At 36.0% G+C, this 19,551-nt stretch overlaps 1 protein-coding gene across 5 annotated transcripts in view; it reads right to left on the minus strand.

Moving 5' to 3' along the window:
- Positions 1-19,551, minus strand: part of EEA1 (early endosome antigen 1) — a 75,914-nt gene that overhangs the window by 17,357 nt on the left and 39,006 nt on the right. For all 5 annotated transcript variants that reach the window (XM_088165053.1, XM_014889159.2, XM_014889145.2 and 2 more), the window contains 14 exons: positions 19,379-19,534; positions 16,889-17,005; positions 15,595-15,933; positions 12,033-12,182; positions 10,902-11,021; positions 10,469-10,672; positions 9,526-9,726; positions 9,208-9,321; positions 7,831-7,986; positions 5,930-6,069; positions 5,060-5,390; positions 3,481-3,582; positions 2,215-2,409; positions 816-998 (listed from right to left, as the gene is read on the minus strand). In XM_088165053.1, coding sequence (XP_088021179.1) covers positions 816-998; positions 2,215-2,409; positions 3,481-3,582; positions 5,060-5,390; positions 5,930-6,069; positions 7,831-7,986; positions 9,208-9,321; positions 9,526-9,726; positions 10,469-10,672; positions 10,902-11,021; positions 12,033-12,182; positions 15,595-15,933; positions 16,889-17,005; positions 19,379-19,534 — 2,508 coding nt within the window. The remainder of the gene's footprint in view (positions 1-815; positions 999-2,214; positions 2,410-3,480; positions 3,583-5,059; positions 5,391-5,929; positions 6,070-7,830; positions 7,987-9,207; positions 9,322-9,525; positions 9,727-10,468; positions 10,673-10,901; positions 11,022-12,032; positions 12,183-15,594; positions 15,934-16,888; positions 17,006-19,378; positions 19,535-19,551) is intronic.

Here is a 19,551-nt window from a genome sequence, read left to right on the forward strand (position 1 = left end):
TCAATAACCTGCAGAGAAACATGGCAGGTAATTTAATACTACAGAGGAGTAAGTCTAATAAAACTGCAGTGGCCTATATGTAAAGGAGGTATTTCTCTGTTTCTTAAAATAACCTGAAGCTGGAGTTCAGTCTCTGTAGCACAGTATGTCCTGGGACTAACTGAAGCATTGACTTAGTACTGACACAAAGCAGAAGGCCAGGAAAAAAGGGCCAAAAAACACCTTTGTTGACTGTCTCAACTCCCAGCAATATCTCTTTGAAGGCACTGCACACTAATACAAAAAGTAGGTAACTTCAGTTTAGGAATAGCAAAAACTTCAAGGACTAAATTACGGCACTTATATTTCAGGTAGGTCCGTAAGCCTACTGCTTCTATTAGTTTGACATCTCTCAACATCTACCATCAGCCAGGAATATCCTAGTTAAATCATCTGGAAGATAGCACTTACTCACATGCTTGCAGACTTTGCCCTAATTAGCTATGCTATATAAATTAGTTGAAAGCTACAGTATATAACAAGAAAAAGCAACATTAAAAAAATAACTGTTTAATGAATATGAAACCAAATCACCTTTCACTTTGTTTCTGCAGAAATGTAAGGTTATTTCAGGTAAACTGGGAAATATGTTTGCATTTAAATTAGTTTCAGAATATCCTTTGTCTCGGGGGAAGGGATTAAACAGCACTAATTTCTATGTATACCAGAAAAGATTTTTTTTTTCCACTTACACAGTTCTTGCATTGTTTCTTGGTCTTCAAAATGGATATTAACATCTACTAAGTCACATATGACATTAAAATGACTTCAAGTACCTTAAGGTCTTGCCTGGTTGCCAGCAGCTCAGACTCTTTCCCATAAAGATCCAGCTGTAGTTTCTCCATGTTTTCTTTATGCTTATCATGGGCCTTCTGTAAGTCTACTAGCTTGCCTTTCTCTGCTTTAAGCTCCTGTGCTGACAAAATAGACTGCTGTTGTAGTTTATTCTCCAGCTCTGCCTGAAACACAAGCATAGAAAGTTTTAGTTGAAGTTACAGATGGTAAAGTTACCTTAAGCATTTCAATAAAATGCATTTCTACTGCAAGAAGAGAATTTTGTTCTTCTTATGGAATAACAGTTCAGTAACTTGATATTTGTGATTTTACAGTAACATTTTATAACTAATTTAACAACAAAATTTAATTCACGACATAAGACTAAGTGAAACATTATGACCAAACATTAAAAACTAGAATAATGTTTCCAAGTATGCTGGTTTTGGCTGAGGTAGAATTTTCTTCACAGTAGTTAGTACAGAGGCTGTGTTTTGGATTTGTGCTGGGAACAGTGTTGATGTTACAGTGATGCTTTAGCTACTGCTTAGCAGCACTCACACAGAGCCAAGGCCTTTGCTGCTTATCACGCCACCCCACCAGCAAGAAATTTGGAGGTGCACAAGAATTTGGAGCCAGGACAGCTGATCCCACTGACTAAAGGGATATTCCATACCATATGACATCATGCCCAGCATATGGAGCTGGCAGAAGAAGAAAGGGGCAGGAGTTTGGAGTGATGGTGTTTGTCCTCCAAAGTCACAGAGCAGCTCTGTGGTGCTGAGCTGATGGCTGGATTAAACCACAATACCAAGACCTAATGTTTCCACAGGCTGTCTAAAGCACAAATATGAACATGTAGCATTGGGCAGCCAAAGCTGGAGCCACATTTAACAGTGCATGGCACACAGCACAACATTCCCTAATGTTGTAAGACATTTGAACTCCTTCCGTTATGGTTTATGAGTTTCATACTGTCACTCAGATAAATTCTTTTGGTATAATATGAGAAGACTTGGTTTAAAACTGCCATGGACATTTTAAAACACAGCAGAGTTTGTCTAAAAATACTTCCACAAAATTCTACTGCTTTACAAGAAAATGGCAGCTCTTGCTTTGCTACTGAAACAAAAAATCCACATTCAACCTAGCTCCTTTTATCCCTTTATTAAAATTCAATTGCTATGGAATTCATATTTCAGCACTGGTTCTTTTCATAATGGCTGTTTATGTTGTTTCTATCTCCAACAGCATCTGAAGGCCTCACTTCCACATCCCGACTTTATCATTTTCAACAAGACACAGCAGAGTTTATCACAAAGTTATTGACATAAAAGCTTCAGTACTTATCAGAGAAATTGACATTCATTTTCTTACAAGAGTAAGAAAGGACAGTCTTACCTTTTCTAAAAGGGCAGTTTTTAATTCAGCTTGCAGTGTCTCACTATGTTTCTTCTTCTGCTCAAAAGATTCCTTTAACTCTCTCAGCTTTCCCTGGAGATGTTGCTCACTTTTTTCTTTTTCCTTCAGAAGACCTTGGATTTCAAGTACTTGTGCTCTTGCTGAATCAAGGTCTATAGACAACTGCTTAGAAATCTACATTCAAAAATATTAAGCAACTGTAAATAATTTAAATTCAAATCACTATTTGTACATGCTGTTCACATAATCAGACCATCCCACAGTGCCACTGCTGTTTCAGAGCTATGTGGTTGAACACTGGTAAGCAGATTTTAAGAACTACCATAACACATTAAAATAATCTCCTATTCCAATTTTACTACCCAGAGATCAGCAGCAGTTTTTATCCATTCTAAATTAAGATCAGGCAACTTTTCTCACACCGGCAGTGGTTTGGGCTCTCCTGCTGTCAACAGCAGCGTACACCAAGCCCATCCTTCTGCACTTTCCAGTGAGCACCACAGCACTTCAGCTGAACGAGTGAGGAGCCAGGGAAGTAGCAGCAATAGCCACAGAGCGATTACCATCACACCTGCACACCCCCAAACCTCTTTCAGACAGTAAGTGTCCATCACAGTCTATCAAACCATGTCCACTGAACAAATCTTTTCTGATTCCTTTAGGGAACAGAAGATGCCTTGGGTAAAGAAATCCATGAAAGCAGACGTGTCCTTCAGGCTGCCAGCTGCACTGCATGATCTGAATGCTCATCTTTGAAAAAGAAGTACATTTGGTCCTTATGTAGTCACAAGCCAGTGACTTGCACAAGTTTGAAAAAGCAATGCAAGACTTGAAGGATGTCTGAAAACGTCCTATCAACTACACTGAGAACATACTGAATAAGCCTGAGAGTAAAATAGATCTAAGGAAATGAAATAACAACTTCTATTGTATGAAAATACAAAAGAAAATGAGGACACAGTAACACTAAGTAACCGTTACACTAATGGAAAAACCTGAGCAGCTGAAATCCCCTGCTATGGTATGTGGTAGTTCTGGAGCACAGAAAACTAAGACTAAAATCTGTATTTTAAAGCTTCACATTACCCTCTAGGAAAGTTTATTTCAGTCCCAAAGATAGTTTACAACTTGAGAATTGAAACGTGCATATCTCTCATCAGTCCCAGCAGGTGAGACTGAAAATCAACCTTTTAAACATTTATTATTATTGGTTTTCAGATTTTTGAAATTAAGCAGACAACTCACCCCTTCCTCTTTCTCCAGTGAGTTTTTCAATTCATTCCTCTCTTTAGCTACAGACTCTGTCTGTATCTGAAGTTGGTGTTTTAATTCTTGGCAAGACTTTTCCTAAAAAACATAAGACAAGGAAATATTCCTCTTAGCTTCTAAGACCATGTACGGAGTATTTTTTGCACAAGTTACAAATCCTTAAAAATACTGTTTTCATTTTCATTGAAAAATCTTACCTTCTCAACTGCAGATATTTTAAGCTCAAAACCTCTCAAAACTTTAAGTGGCAAATCTAAGCCAAACTTTAGACGCCCTGTACTAATAAACTCAGCCAGGTGCCAGAGATTTTCTGATTAGGGAGAATCTCCCTGTTTGAAGCTGTGGTTGGGACCCCTTCTCCTTCTTAATGAAGTAGTAGGCTCGTTGGTCTCCTCAGGATCTAAAATTCCATCATGTTCAAAAACTCACATGCAAGTATATTTGCAGACCTCCATGCATATGCAACCATATGTTAAGCCAAAATACTGCACATTTAAGACAGTGGAGAGCCTCCAAAAGATTACAGAACCAGAAGCAGACTACTGGTTCTAGACTACTATCTTTAAGTCTAAAGTGGGGAAAAAAAAAATCCTTCAAGCTTTTAGGACAAACAAATCTTTAAACAGCAATAACTAAGAAAAGCAAACAAAAGAGCTTTTCTTCACTAGGTGAGTGAGTAAGAGAAAAATGTTCTTTCTAACTAGAAGCAGATTTTTTTTAGATCAGAATAAAAGCAGCTCTGAATGGGTTCTGGCAAATGGTGACATGTAAGATGAGCAGAGTACGAGAAAGACACTCCTTGCCACTTCTGAGACAAGGGTATCAGAACAACTGTATTCCTATAGTGCCCATTCATATAACCAAGGCAGAAGAGGTAAGAGAAAGGTGTATTTTAACCCTAGTAATACTTTTTTTTTTATTATGGTACTTTCTTTACCATAATAGATTGCTCTGGTGGTCAAGCACTTGTTATACTGTCACTTATAAGACCTATCTGAAATTCAAATAGTTCTAGTACTCCAATAAGACTTTAAGCTAGGCATTCCCCAAAGGACAGACAGATGTCTACCTGCAGTATGCAGATTTCCAGTATGTCCAGACAAGTGCACAGGAAGTTCTATATACAAACACTTCAGAAAAGAAACTAAAATGGCCTCAGAAAAATAACATCTTTAATGCAACAGCATTTTAGCAAGGGTTCTAAAACTTGGTATTGTTATAATACAGTTGATTTATTTTGTAAAAGGGGTACATTTGCCATCATTTCACCACTTTGTCATCTCCATTTAGTTTCTTCACTATGTTAAAGGCATGCAGCAAGAAGAAAGGATCCTGTTATGTGATATGACTGATGTTTACAACTGTAAATATCCAGGCAAAAATATAAGGTGAGAAACATGTATGAACTACTAAAAATCACAATTTGGTTTTCCTTAAAGTAATAAATTTTCATGCATTGTCATCATATGTACACTGTTTTCAAAAAAGAAAGCATAGTCATTTTATAAGAATGTATATAAACCAAACTTAATGCCTAATTAAAGAATCTACTAACCATTTCTGCCATAACTGCTTTTCCTTTTTTAATTTCTTTTTCTAATTCCTCCTTTCTTTTTTTGAAGGATTCAGAGCTTTTTGAGAGCTTTTCTTTGGTATCTGTAAGGTCCTTTAATAGAGTGTCCTTCTCTAATTTCACTTGTTGCAGCTCTGATGTGGCTGCTTGCATTTTACAATCAAGTTCCTTGAGCTGTTTACTTGTATCTTGATTTGATTTCTCAAGGTTTTGTTTGAGACTGGCCTTTTCTGCCTCCTGCTTTGAAATTTGTTGGTTTGCTTGGTCAAGGGCCTCAGATTTCTTCTGCAAATCCAACTGAGCATTAGACATCCTGAAAATACAAAAGGATAAAACATATTTTTTAAAATTTCTTTTTCACAGATTCTTTTGTATCCTTAAATGTCTCTATTTTCAAGCATGGGCATTACATTTCTCCAGTTAAGATGAAACAGCAACTTCAGAAACTAGTTTCGACATGGTTCTTCCTTCCTCAACCATAATGAACAGAAACGACTCCTTTGCTGCTTATGCAAAAATTGCAAATTTGTATCTGAAAATGGTTACAGAGCTATGGATATTTAAAGATGGACCTCACTACATCAAACCGTTCAGATATTTAGCTGACAACAATCACAGTGAATAAAAAGAAGTGTAGGGAATCACAGAAGTCAGTGATTCCTGTGAGACATACATGGCAGATGAAGTGAAAGACAACAGGTGGGACACAAAATAATTCTTGTACCAGAGGGGACAGCACTTATTTATGACTTTATGAAATCACAGGAGAGAAGGAGAAAATTTCAACTCTAGTCAAACTGCCCCAGTGTTATATCTGACTTTGCAAAGTGCTATGACACAGGAAATGCATACGCTTCTCTTGCTGCTTCAAGTTGTTTACTCAGTTCTGCTGTCCGGAGGTCTAATTCTTTAGACTGATGTCGCTGTTGCTGTAACTCCTGAAGAGCTTGGTCTTTACTTGCTCTAACATCAAGAATGTCACCTTCAAGTTTCTGAGGGAGAAAAATAAAAAGACAGAGCCATTAGAACACAACCAACAAAATAAAGATAGCAATAAAAAGCAAAGCCATTTAGTCTAGGAGTAGCATTAACTGTAAAAAGCAGTCACAACTCTCACACATCATTTACCTGTTTCAGTACTTTGCGATTTATCTTTAACTATTCAGTTCCTGCTAATCACTTGCTCCTCCAGAACTGAACTATTTTGGTAAAATATTCTGAAAGCATCTTTAAATTAAAGGCCAAGAAGGCATTTGACTGCAAAGTAATAGATAAAAAGCTTTACAGCAAAAGCAAAGACACAAACTACAATGGTGAAGAAATTCTGTTTGCCTGGAAGAGATTTTTCTTCTGTTTTTTTCCAAAGCTACTTTTTCACTAACATGGAGTGTAAAGAACACAGGAGCTTTCAGCAAATGGGCACTGTTCAGACTCTTCAACATACTGGCTGTTTTACAGGCACTTCTGCTTTCACATGGAGGCCATAAAACAAAGCGGCCAAGTTTCTCCAAAAAATTTCCTGAGGGTTTTTTGTTTTCTAATTTTTTTAAATGTCACACATTCAACTGGAATAATCTCAAAGAATGGTGATGATGCCAAGATTTTACATAGAACTGCATTCCTGTTGACAGCATCAACAACCCTGCTCAGTTTCACACTTCAGCTACCAGGAACCTCATAAAATCATACTCAAGCAAGCTCTGTATTTCTCCCAAGCATTTGTGTCTATTGGCTACTTGTGAAACTTCAGCAAAAGAATGAAAACTAAAAACACAAATCAAAGTAGGCAAGGAAAAAATCCAGTGTCCAAAACAAGAGATGGAAGAACAAAATAACGATGCTAATAATGAAATGCATGACAGCTTTAATTTTTAATAACATTGGGTTTAAAATTTCATACACGGGAAACAATCTTTGTTCTCTTCTATAGAGCACAAAAGCTAGGAAAAACACTCAACTGAGTCTTGAGCATAAAGACTAATAACCTCCCTCAGAATAGACAGACAACACTGTAAAATCAGTTCTGCATTGCTCCCATGAGCCCTGTTATCTTATGCTTTTATGTGTTATGAATTTTGACTACTAAGTATTTTTTTAAAATAGTGAATAAAGGTCAAAGCCCAAATTTTAAAGCTTTCAAGCATTAGGACTAATCCATGTCCTTAACTAAAAATATTAGCATATCAAAACACCAAAAAGGTCGGCAAACCTTCTGCCAGAATTATGTGGACTTTAAAATAAAATCTGATTTCAGAACTGGAATGCAAAACTCCAGATCAAGTTAAAAGATGAAATAATGATAAATGAATCTGTCTAAAAAGCCTAATGAAAGACTTCAGAAATAAATTAAACCAGACAGGCAGTGCTAAGCAGGGCTAGGCAATGTAAAACATATTCCCTGCTACTATTTGTAAAGTGTTTAAGTTCAAACTTGAAAACTCTGATTTTGGGATCTATTTATGTTCGCTCACATAACAATTTCCAGGTAGCAGAAAGTTGGTAGAAACATACACACAGGAAAATTACAATATAGTGACAGTGTCATAGGCCTTTCTTCTTAATGTGATATACTAGCATGGAAGAAGAGAACAGGATTAAATGGTGAATCAGGAAACATTAGTGAGAAAGAAAACCCACAAAAGTGATATTGATATAATCAATCTTCCCCCCTAATTTGAGCACAGCTTTTACCACATGCTGGCTAACAGCAGAGATCAGTTTCTTTAAGTCCAGATACTGTGTTCAATACAAACCTTAAGCTGTGCCTCTAGTTCTTCAGTTTTCTGTTCTAAAGAAAGGCATTTTTCTTTGTACTCTTTAAGATTGGCTTCCAGCTGAGTACAGTATTCCTGCTTGTCATTCAGCTTAGCTGTAACCTGATCCAACTGAGCGCTGACCTTATTTAACTCCTGGGTAAAACAAAAATACAATGGTTGTCACTTTTTAAATAACTTCAAAAATTACTAATGTCATATGTGCTTTAAATGATCTAATGTGTTCAAATTAAAAAGGAAAAAAATGTTTATTTTTTATTCTGAGGGGCAGGAAATTGAAAAGGGAAACACAAACACATGCACAAATTCCCTCTGTTTCACTGAAACAAAAATATATTAAAGCCTCAATATTCTCTCAAACCTTAGAGGCTCTGGGCTAAATGTTAACAAAGGTGTTTCAAGTCGTAAATGAAAGAGGAACTGTAGGTAATAAAGGCACTAAATGCTCAAATTACTACAGCAGTAACTAGAAAATAACATTAAAAAACTAGATAGAATTTTTGATGTCCTTGTTTCTCATGAAATCAACCATCAAAGAGGAAAGCCAATAACATGGAAATGCTCAGTTCTTCACATACCAGAGATGATTTCAAAACATTTTGTTCAACACAAAACAAATTCTGAAAGAGATATGAACACATTCACCTAGTAACTACTATGACAGCAAGTACATCAGAGTTCACTGCTCTCCAACCAAGCTGATGTATTTAGTTATTAATTAATTATTTAATGGCTGCAAAAAGTTGTCTTCTGCTTACAGCAAATAATTACATTCCCATTCTACATAATGGTGCCATATTAACATCTGCTGGATATTTCCATGAAGACCACAGGAGCACTGATTTTAACTATGCAAATATTTGATTCAACAGATGGTAAAATACTTCACTAGGATTAAAACACATTAAAAAGCATATAATTTTATCACCAGCCTTTTGAGTTTTTATGTCAGCTGGCACACTTTGAGAATTATTTCTGAATACCAGCAGCTGATACAAAATTCATCTGAGTCAGCAATAGAGTTAGGAGTTTTTGCTCCTACTGAGTGCATTCTACAATCATTTCTTCATAGCATACACACAGGACTTGAATAGTACTTCCAGAATACTTAAGGAAAGCTTAGATTCTGAATGATAACCCTACAGCAAGGAGTGGATTCCTTGTAAATTCCTTGCACTGCAAAATATATCTGCTCCAGAGCAGCAAAAGTAAATGAGTGCATACCACATGGTTAAAACATCCCAAATCATCATTTCCCAGTGCTTATTCATATGTTTATTGAGTTTGTAAACCGACTCTTAGTAGGCTTTTAAGCAGTTTTTAGGTAACACAGAAATTTTGTGTGTCACTTAATACCTGTTGTTTATCTTGCAGTGCATTCTGGGCAGTGTCCAGATGGTTCTGTAGATCTGCTCTCTGAGCAGCTTTTGATGCTTCTGCTGAAAGTAGCAATTCAGTCTTTGCTTTTACCTGAAAGATAAATTGGATTTCACTAAAACATCTGTTTTACCATAGCTCATTCTAAGTTTTTGATGGCCATCAGTAAGTTTAATAGTAAAATCAGCAGTATTCATTTGTTAGTGTATGTATCCCCTTGTAGAAAAATGCACCTTTTCCCAAATGGGAAATCAGAACCAGAATTTTTCATCACCATAAAATACAGAGATCCATTACCTGCACATCAAGTTGTGACACTTTCTCTTTACTTTCATTTAACTGACTGGTTAGTTCAGTGATGTTTGTTTCCAGGGAAAGCACACGATCTTGAGCTGCTCTTAGGTGTGCCTTTTGTTCCTGCACTTGTTCATGCAAATTCTCTTGGGCTTGTTTATGACTTTCTGATTGATTCTTCAGCTTCTCTGTCAGCTGAGTTACCTGCAGTGGAAAAAAAAAAAAGAATGCGAGAAGGCTGGAACAGCATGTCCAAGGAAGTAAAAAACTTAATTTTAGTGTGTCTTATTATAATCTCTGAAGACTCAGTGCTATCACATTTCTTTTCCTGAACAATTACAGTAAAGCTATATTGTACACAACATCAGATTTTAAATAGGTTACCAGCTAAAATAGAAGCAAAAGGGAATTGTCAATTTGGCCTTAATGTAACAGAAACAAAATACTAAGGAGACAACAGATGCAGGCTAACTGAATTTTGGTGTTGAAAGTAGGAATCAAACTTCCTTTAAAATGAGCGAAACAAATATATATATATATTATATTTACTTATTTATAGTTATAACTATATAGTTTTTTAAAAGTATACAGCTATACAAATACATATATAAAGTTACATAGCTACATAACTATTTGTAAGTACGTATTACTAGCAGATGTACAAATTAAATATCTAGAAATTAATTTCCCTATGCTGATAGCATGTAAAAGTCACCAAAACACAAGTCGTGTGAAATTTACAGTAAGATCTTTAAAGCCAATTTAAAAGAAATGGAACAGTAGAGAATATAGTATACAGAAAAGTATAGAATATAGAAAAGTATATAGTATAGTTTACAGTATATAGAAAAGATTAGCATCATATCTGATGAGATGATAGAAAAAAAAAGGAAACAAGATTCGAAAATGAGAATGAATGGAAAGAAACAGACCCCAAAGTTCTTACCTGTATTTGTAATGCATGGTTTTTCTCTTGTAGCTGGTTAAGAACCGCAGTTTCTCCTTCACCAGCTTGAATTTTTGCATATAAGTCCTCTCTTTCCTTTTCTAGCAGAGAGATGTTGTCCTTACTTTTTTGAAGCAAAGCTTCCAGATTTTGAATTTTTTGGTCCTTATCTCCAATTTGTCGTAGTACTTGCTCCAGATCGTTCTAGACAAGAACATAACAGCATTTAATTATAAGGACATTAAAAGTGGCCCCCTAATGCATAAAATATCAGATAAATTTATCAAACACTTCCTGTATATTCTACTCCAGATTTATAAGTTAATTTATTGAAATTAATATAATTCCTGCAAGTCACTTTTAGTATGAAAAAGGATTTAGCATAATGAAACCCTGTAACCCACTTTCACACGAAGACACATAACTACATTACCTGGGCTTCCCGTAGTTTTGCTGTTGTATTTTGCTGAAGCGTCTGCTGCTCCTGGTGCTGCTGCTTTGCCTTTTCTAATTGATGTTGCAATTCTGTGGAATTTGCCGCTTTTTCCTTTAGCTGAAAAAAAAAAAACCCAAAACCAAATACCAAACAAATCGACTAATGAAGGGAAAAAAACACAACTCAGTATGCCAGTTGTACTCAGTGTTCACTCTAACTGTAAAAGATTTTAATGTAAACATGGATATTTAAAAACTTGTATAAAAACAAAAATCTGTAACGCTAGATCAAAATCTAATCAAAGCATTCATTACAATTAATGGGTGAGATTCTATATCACAAGTGAGAACTATAAAACAATTATCAGACGCATGTAATTTAGCTCTCAAATAATCTAAAACATAAGAAATTTTTAGTATGTTTTTGCAATAATTGTTAAGGTGTAACACAACTGATAATACAGATATTTGTAAAACAACATTATTATTTTTTTTTCTTGCAATTTCAGTAGCAACTGTCAGTCATTATTTTAGTAGCAACTTCAGTTTAGCAGTCTCTTCACTTCTATACTAGTCAAGGCTTTGCAAATTAGCTAGAGCAAAGTTTAAAGCTTTGACAACATACCACTCAGATATTTGGCCAATCCCCCTACAGCCAGCAGAAAATCAGCAACATATACAAGATATTCATTAAAACAAATAAAAATTAATAAAACAAGTGTTTTCTGCCCATCCACCCCACACTGATTATTAACTATCAATGACCTGCTGTGCCATATTCATTTTTTCTTCATGTAGGGCTTTATCTTAAAAAAAATCTACATACAAAACTACCCATATGGGCCTATGTGCACCTAAAGTAACTTTTTATATGACCCTTAGACAAAGCTCATAAGTGCAAAATGCACAACTTTCGTTCTTTTGTTAAGGACCCCAAACACACATACATCTGTAAAGACAAGGAGCATCTAAGCACATCTTGATAATTTTACTGTAAGTCCTTGACACTATTAGAAAACAGAAATTCCCATGAGAACAAACTTTATAAACTGCAATATCACCACAAGTGTGCATACAGACATATCACCAGAACCAGAACAAACTATAGAATCTGCATAAAAACCCCTACCTGCTCTTCAGCACGAGAAAGTTTTAATTGTAGGTCAGCCACCTGCTGCTCTTTGTCCATCAGTTTCTCACTGGACAGCTGCCTCTGTTCCTTGAGCCGCCCATGTGCTTCCCCTAACTGGCGCTCTGTTTCTAGGAGTTTACTGTGCAACTGCAAAAAAGAGTCAGCCACTATTTCAGTCATTCCTTAGCCAACAGTGATGTAGACTCATTTTGTGCAATGTTTATAGGAAGTTTTCCTAACCCAGAGCAAAACAAGTCCATGACCTCCTGAAGTCATATATGTATCTCATACACCTCAGAAACACAAACCATGTTAAAAAACAGCATCAACTTCACATGCAAGAACAGATATTTTAAAAAGTGGGTTGGAAGTACCTAGAAACATCCTCATGTATCTACAAGGGCACTTCAAAACAAGTTACAGAGATTTAACAGAAAGAGCATGATCCTTCAAAGCATAAGGACTATCATGTAAACAGTGATGCTTTGAGCCATCTCAGCTTATCCAGTTCACCAACTAACTCCTGTAGATCCAGTGGCTGAAGCACCCTGCCTTTACCTGCTCTACTGCCTCCCATAACATACTGTTCTGCTAGAATATTCGAGTGTAATTTTTAGCCTGAGCTGGCTACATCAATGGCATTCATTCTCTGCAGAGAAGAGATATGTGAACAGTCAGTACAGGGTACACAGTAACTTTGGTAGCTTACAGTCCAGTACCTTCCAGCAGCAAAGAGTAAGTAGGTGGATGTGCTCTTTCAGCTGGACACAAACCTGCTTCCTGATTTTATCAGTTATCAAAAGCAGTACTGCACCATCTTCAAAGTACAAGGATGGCCTTTTACAATTCACTGTCTAAAAAGCTCTTTTCATAAAATAAGCTTACTCTACTTGAAACTGCCACTATAGGTTCTGGGTTGCCTCCTGCCTACTTCTATACGAACATGTTCAAGGAGACAATGCCCTTTTAACTCAGTGCAAAATCAGAGAATGGATCAGACCTTGCAGCATGGTAAGAACTTTCCACAGGTTGTGAGAAAGCTATGAATGAAGCTTGCTCCCCTATGCATTTATGTCCAAGACCCTTGAATCATTCACCTTTTAACTCTAGGTCCTCCTTTCAATACCCCTAAACTTTCTTCATGCTTTCCTTAAATCCCTACTAATATCTATGCAAAAGGCAGCCCAATCTTATTGTTTCCTGCAAGCAATCACTGTTTGACCAGTTGGCTGCCTAGCAGAGCAGAAAAAGGAACAGTGATTATGATACCATGACACTTTCCACGCAGTTAAAGGGGGGTGAAGCCTCACTCCTGATGTCTGTTTCCCAAAGAATTTAACACTGAAGAACTTAACACTGAAGTCTTTTGGGCCATCTGTCAAAATTTAGCTCAAGTTATCAAACAATACAAAAGTTCATAGGGTTTGGAGACAGAGAAATAAATGTATCCATTACTTACCTTCTTAAAAAAATCAAGCTATATTATCTGTCCACAACCACAAAAATCATAAGTCAAAAGCTGTTTGTTTTGTTGCCAAGATGCTGATTGCTAACGGTGACTGTACAGTTAAGAAAGAGGTAGGACAGGGTGAGGAAAGAGACCAAAATCTCTCCTCCAGTAATGAAGAACATTTGTCCTTTTCTTGCAGGATCATCAATTTAAAAGTATTTTCTCCTCACTAAAAATACAAACAAGAACTGTAGAAAAAAATCTACCAAAGAAAGGGTGCAACAAGATAACTAGTAACTATTCATGGCTATGCTGATACCAAGAGAAAATATTTGGAAAGGGGGAAATCAGTAAACAATATTTTACACTAGTTACTTTTATTATAGGCATGGTTAAGTATTTTTGAAGAATTTTAAGATGACATTTAAGTAAATAGGACCATAAAATCCAGAATTAACCTGTGCTATAGAATGCAAAAAAAACCATGAAAAAATATCTAGACTTTAAAAGATACAATCAGGTAGATTCAAGTTTTCAGAACAGAATTTATTAGTGACTAACATTTCTTCAAAACTGAAGGAGTCCATACTCTCTTGTCCATACCCTCCTCCTTACTGTCATGCTGGAACCAACACTGTTACTGAAGTTTTTTCCCTTAAGATCAGCTCTTTCAAATCACTCAAATTCTAAAATGTACAAACTTAACCAGACATGTACCCATTCAAATGAATTTTGAGAAGATGACAAGAACTCTTAAAAAATGTGATTTGACTAAACAACTATACATACACCTCCACGCACAGAATTCATATTTGGAATATAAGCTAATGGAGTACATACATAAAAAGGTAATTCCAGTGAAATACCAAGTGGGTAAATATCATAAATTTAGTCTTTTCATTACTATAGTAACTGAACTCTTCTTCACAGGAAGAGAAAGAAAAATATATTTATGCTTGGCTTTTCTTTTTTTTTTATACCAGGTACAAAGGGCTTTTTCCTGCACTATTCTTTTACTAATTCTAAAATGCATCCTGAAGTCTGGTGGCTTGTTGAAGATTTCTTGTTTAGGTTGTCTTCTTTTCCAATGATATCACCAGAGAATGAGTCATACCTCCATTTCCTTTCATAGGAATTAATTCAGCAGTGCTTTACTCACCATCCTCCTCCTTCATTTTCCCATCCTAAAAATCCTTCTTGAAAATGCCCTCTCAAGCTAAAGACAGATTCCAGCTCAACCTCTTTGCTATGCTTCTGTTGCCCAGGCAGACTGAGGCAGTTTCACCAAATGCAGATGCCTATGCAGATAACTAACATAATTATTTCCTCTCACCCTGACAGAAGACTGATGAGAGAAGGAAAGACATTCTGGGGATGTAATACACACATAAATGTGGTTTAGCCAAGTTACAGTGCTTCCAAGGTAAACTATACACAGAGATCTTGCAACTTGATCTGATTCAGATTTTACAAAGGGTTGAAACATTCACTTTAAAATAAATGAGCTTTAGCAAGATTAAAATAAAGTATGTCATACTATCAAATAAAGATAACATTTTCTACGTCTTAAGACTAGACACGATTACTGATACACAAATATTTCTCCAGTCTAACACATTAGTCTCCAAAAAATGATAAACTGAATTCAATCAGCCTCAAGTTTCAAAATGCTCAATGTTATATGAAAGTCCTACTTCTCTAAGTCATTTGACTCAGCAGAATAATAGGTTCTGGTGGGGGGGATGTATGCTCTGGGTGATCTCCCATCTATCAGCAACATAAAGAGAAGTTGTTTGGGGAGAAACACTAAGGAAGCAATATCAAGATTTCACATTACCCTGTTTTTTCACACTAGGTATTCCCTACTATATTAACTACTCAGACTTAAAGCAAATCAAGCACTGTTCAGTTCTAATGTAAAACCAAGACTCACTTTTCTCAAACGTCCTATAGAGTAGTAAAATGCAAGTGCTAGTTAATTACTCTCCTTCCAATAAGGAAATGTAAATGCATGTTCATAAGAAATATGCAAGTGCAGTTTTTAAACTTATGTGATGGTTTTAAAGAACCATACAAATAGGATGGTCTAGGAGGCTTAAGGAAACTTACCTGACTGAGCTCGCTTTGGAGTTGCAGTCCATGCTGCTCTTTTTCCTCCCTCTGCTGCTGGAGCTGTTTACATTCCGCCTTGAGATGCTGGTACTTTGTCTCTACTTCAGACAACTCTTCTTTAAGTTTCTGGCTTGCTTCTGCCTTCTCACCTAGCTCTGTCTGTAATCTCTGTATCGAGGCTTCAGACGCAGACAGCTTTGCCTGAAGCTGCTGGCAGTCCAGGTCCTTCTGGTGAAAACTTGCCTGCACATTCTTCTTACTCACAGATACTTCATTGTGTTTTTCTTCCAGCTGGGTGTAGTCCTGTTCTTTCTTCAGCAGCTTCTCAGTCAGACTCTGTGAAGAGAGTTACATAGCAATTCAAGTACAATTCTGCTTGCAGCTGTTCAACATATTATTCAAATTTTTCTCTAAGTGTTGATGCTGAACAGTGAAGAACTTGTTCAAAAACATTATTAAAGAAAATATTAACCTGTATCTTGTATTACACATGTTGGTTCTGGAGCCCATATAACACATAGTTTCAACTGGAAATACTCTTTTTCATATTCTCACATAAATCCACTTCCTCTTACTGAGAACACCAAACAAACTCTATGTCCGTATCTTGAAAACTAATTTGTTTGCCCTGAATGTTCAAATTAATTTTATTATAAATGCAATTGCTTGGGGGAAAGTTGAAAAGTTTTCCATGCTAGCTATGCATCTTTGTCCTTGTTTCCTGTCATCCTTTATTTCCATTTTTACCCCCACAATACATGATTTCTAAACACAAATACAAAACGCAGCAAGCTCAAAGAGCGCTGATAACTGCTTTCAAAGAATATAAGTTGAGAAGTTTCTGGAATTAATTTCCATTTTCTACCATTCATGATACCAGTAAATGGTCAGAAAAATACGATAAAATTACAATCTAAAAGCTAAGAAACTGGAAAACCAATAAAGAGAGCTCAAAATATCTTTTAAATTATGATTTTTAGGCAAATGTATTATTTCCAGGGGTATTACTTTTAATGTGTGAGACGGCAATTCTGTTTAATGATAGGTAAGCATAAACTGCAGCAATTAAAAATTTGCAGTCATAACAACCTAAAGAATTTCAGTTGTAAGATATGATGATATTAAAATATGGTGTTTGCTTGAGCATTATAATAGTCTGATTTTTAAACAGAATAGCAAAGGAATTCTTAACTTTTGGAAGAAGTGAGTCTTCAGTGCTTCCAAAGGTAATATGTGATGTGCTTCTATTTTAATGTGGGCTGACAAGCATAGAAAATAATAGCAGTCTCACCTGATTCATCTGTTCTAGCTCTTTGACTGAACTTCGAAGTTTTTGCAGCTCCTGAACATACACAGCTACCTCCTGAGGTCCTTTGGCAAGTTCAGCTTTTAATTGGTTAATGGTAGCCTGAACAGACGAACAGAAAAATCCACATTTACAACAAAACTTTGCATGCGTAATCCAACAAAAGCAACATGTCTAGTAGCAAAATAAAAATATGTTTTCTATACAAATAAAAAGCCTAAGGAAAAAAATCACCAGTAAACTAAGCTCAGAGCACCAGCTGAAGTATCACTGAATGCAATTTCCCTATTTTGGAAGAATAAAAATCTGACCCAATCCAATAGCAAATGCCAGGTTGAATCTCAAACTGATGAAAATCATAACAGATTATCCATTGATAATTATCACAGTTCTAGCCAAAGGTAAAACCTTTCCAAGTCATTGCAGTTACAGGGCAAAATCTTGGCTGCTCTAGGAAGGAAAATGTGCTGGAAAAGACTCTAGAAGCAAGTCTGGCATTTGATGCAAACTTGGTGTGTGACTTTTGGACACATCAACCCTGCAGGTCAGCATAATCAAAGGAACAATACTACCCCATTAAACAGGATCAATGCAGAACAGAACTTATCAATGACTACACAGTATTTGAATACAGTAATGAAAAAAACCCAAGAAAAGTACTTTAGGGCATGGCTGCTCTAAAACATTTTGTGTATTAATGCATTCGTTTCAAATACACTGTGTAGTAGTGACCTTTATAAAGAAGTTTTCTTTCCTATTGTTCTCATAAGCAGAGATTTCAGCACAAACGCATACTGAATTCAAAAGTGAACTAAAGCAGAACAGAACAGACAATAACCATCCAATTTACAACCTTCCTACAGAAAAAGGAACAGCAAAGAGAACATCAGAACACAGTTTATGACTGCATATAGTTAACTGACTGTAACGCTGTGCTTTACAGCACTGTTTCATAACCAAAGTGTTAGGTAAAACACATCCTAGAATTGGTCTTTTTTGGCCAAACATTCCAGGGTGTTATCAGAAAACAGTATGGTTATTTCAAACTGAGAGAATATAATGCAGAAAATGTGCAGAAGCTCACAAAGGACACCACTGCAGCCTTTCCAACTAGTGTAATAATTTAAATGCATAAAAATCGATTTCTTGTTCACAATTCAGTAAGACCATTCCACATTTCTTTCTTAACAGGGAAATGCATCCTGGATAAATATTCAGTCCTGATATCTTCTTGCTGATGTGTCTGCATGAATAATGAATAATTATAATTATAGTAATGAACCATTAAAAAAATAGGTATGCTTCTGTTTAATGACATCTTGAAATTGTCTTGATATGAATTTGCTATAAAATTAAAATACTTTCCAAAAAATTTACCTCAAATTGAAGTGTTTCTATTAAAAAGCAGAAAAATTAAATGGATGGACGAAAGATGGAAAGAAGCAGTCACAAGAGTTGTAGTAGGCACACTTCCTCAAATTTGCTTTATAAATATTCCAGTGTTTCTAAAGCCTTTGCTTAGTGTGAAGGGAAAAAAAACCCAAACAGAAAAACACTAGTCCTGGCTGTATTAAATTTACCCTCAATTTAGGCTACTAATTTTGTTTATTTCTTTGGGCACTCAAATTAACAATCAAGCCTAAGTGCTGCATTTAATGACAATTTATAAGTTACTGAAACAAATCCCAATAAGCAGGGATTCATAGCAATGCTTAGCTCCAAAGCACTGCAGCTGTTATTTACTATGCAGGACTCACTATAATGAAAAACTAAAGATGAAAGGAGCGGCTCAGTATGAATATTCATGTGAAAGATGTAGATGCCAGTTTCAGGTAGAGCTCTGAAAAAGGTATAAACACCCAACAGGTGACAATTGTAGACTGTACTATTCTTCACATCCCTCTCCTGAAGTATTTGAAGATGCTGATATAGGACTAATATGATTTTTGTTATTTCCACCCATACGGAGCATTTACCTTATTTTAAAGATATTCACTTTGAAAACCAATATTAATATATGTATCCTCAGCAGCCTGTAAAGACAGCCAAGGATGGTGTAAAAAACACTTTAAACATTCAGACCTTGATGCAGTCTTGAAGAGCAAAGCTGAGATGAAACATGGCCAAACATTTACGTCAAGCACTGCAGCCAATGTGTCAGTTAAGGACTTCTAGTTCTTATGTTCTTATAAATAGCACTTAGCAAAATTGTGTTTTAGCCAGGAGCTGTTTGAGACAGTTTAAGGAGTAAAGTTCCTCTGAAAGATCCAAATCTGAGATGTTGCATCCCTTTTTCTCTGCCTGTATGGAAGTGGAAGTCGTAACTGATAGAAGAGCAGAATAACCAAAACTTTTGGAGAAGTGAGAAGATTCAATTAAGAAAGATGCTTCTTCATTATGATTAATCATTATTTTCCATTTTCATATGATAATGATGGCAAAGCTAGAATACACATCTTTATGTAAGATTATTACCTCAGAGTTAGCCTGCTTTGCTTGCAATTGCTTGCACTCATCTTTCAGCTTTTCAGATTCTCTTTCACGTTCCAGGGTCATTTTATCCATCAGGGTTTGAACTTGGACCAGCTCCTTTTTCAGGACAGCCACATCTTCCACCCCAGGTCTTTGTAGCTGAAAAGTTGTGAGCA

This window comes from Sturnus vulgaris, chromosome 5, assembly GCF_052056855.1.
Source record: "Sturnus vulgaris isolate bStuVul1 chromosome 5, bStuVul1.hap1, whole genome shotgun sequence".
Taxonomy (NCBI): Eukaryota; Metazoa; Chordata; class Aves; order Passeriformes; family Sturnidae; genus Sturnus; species Sturnus vulgaris.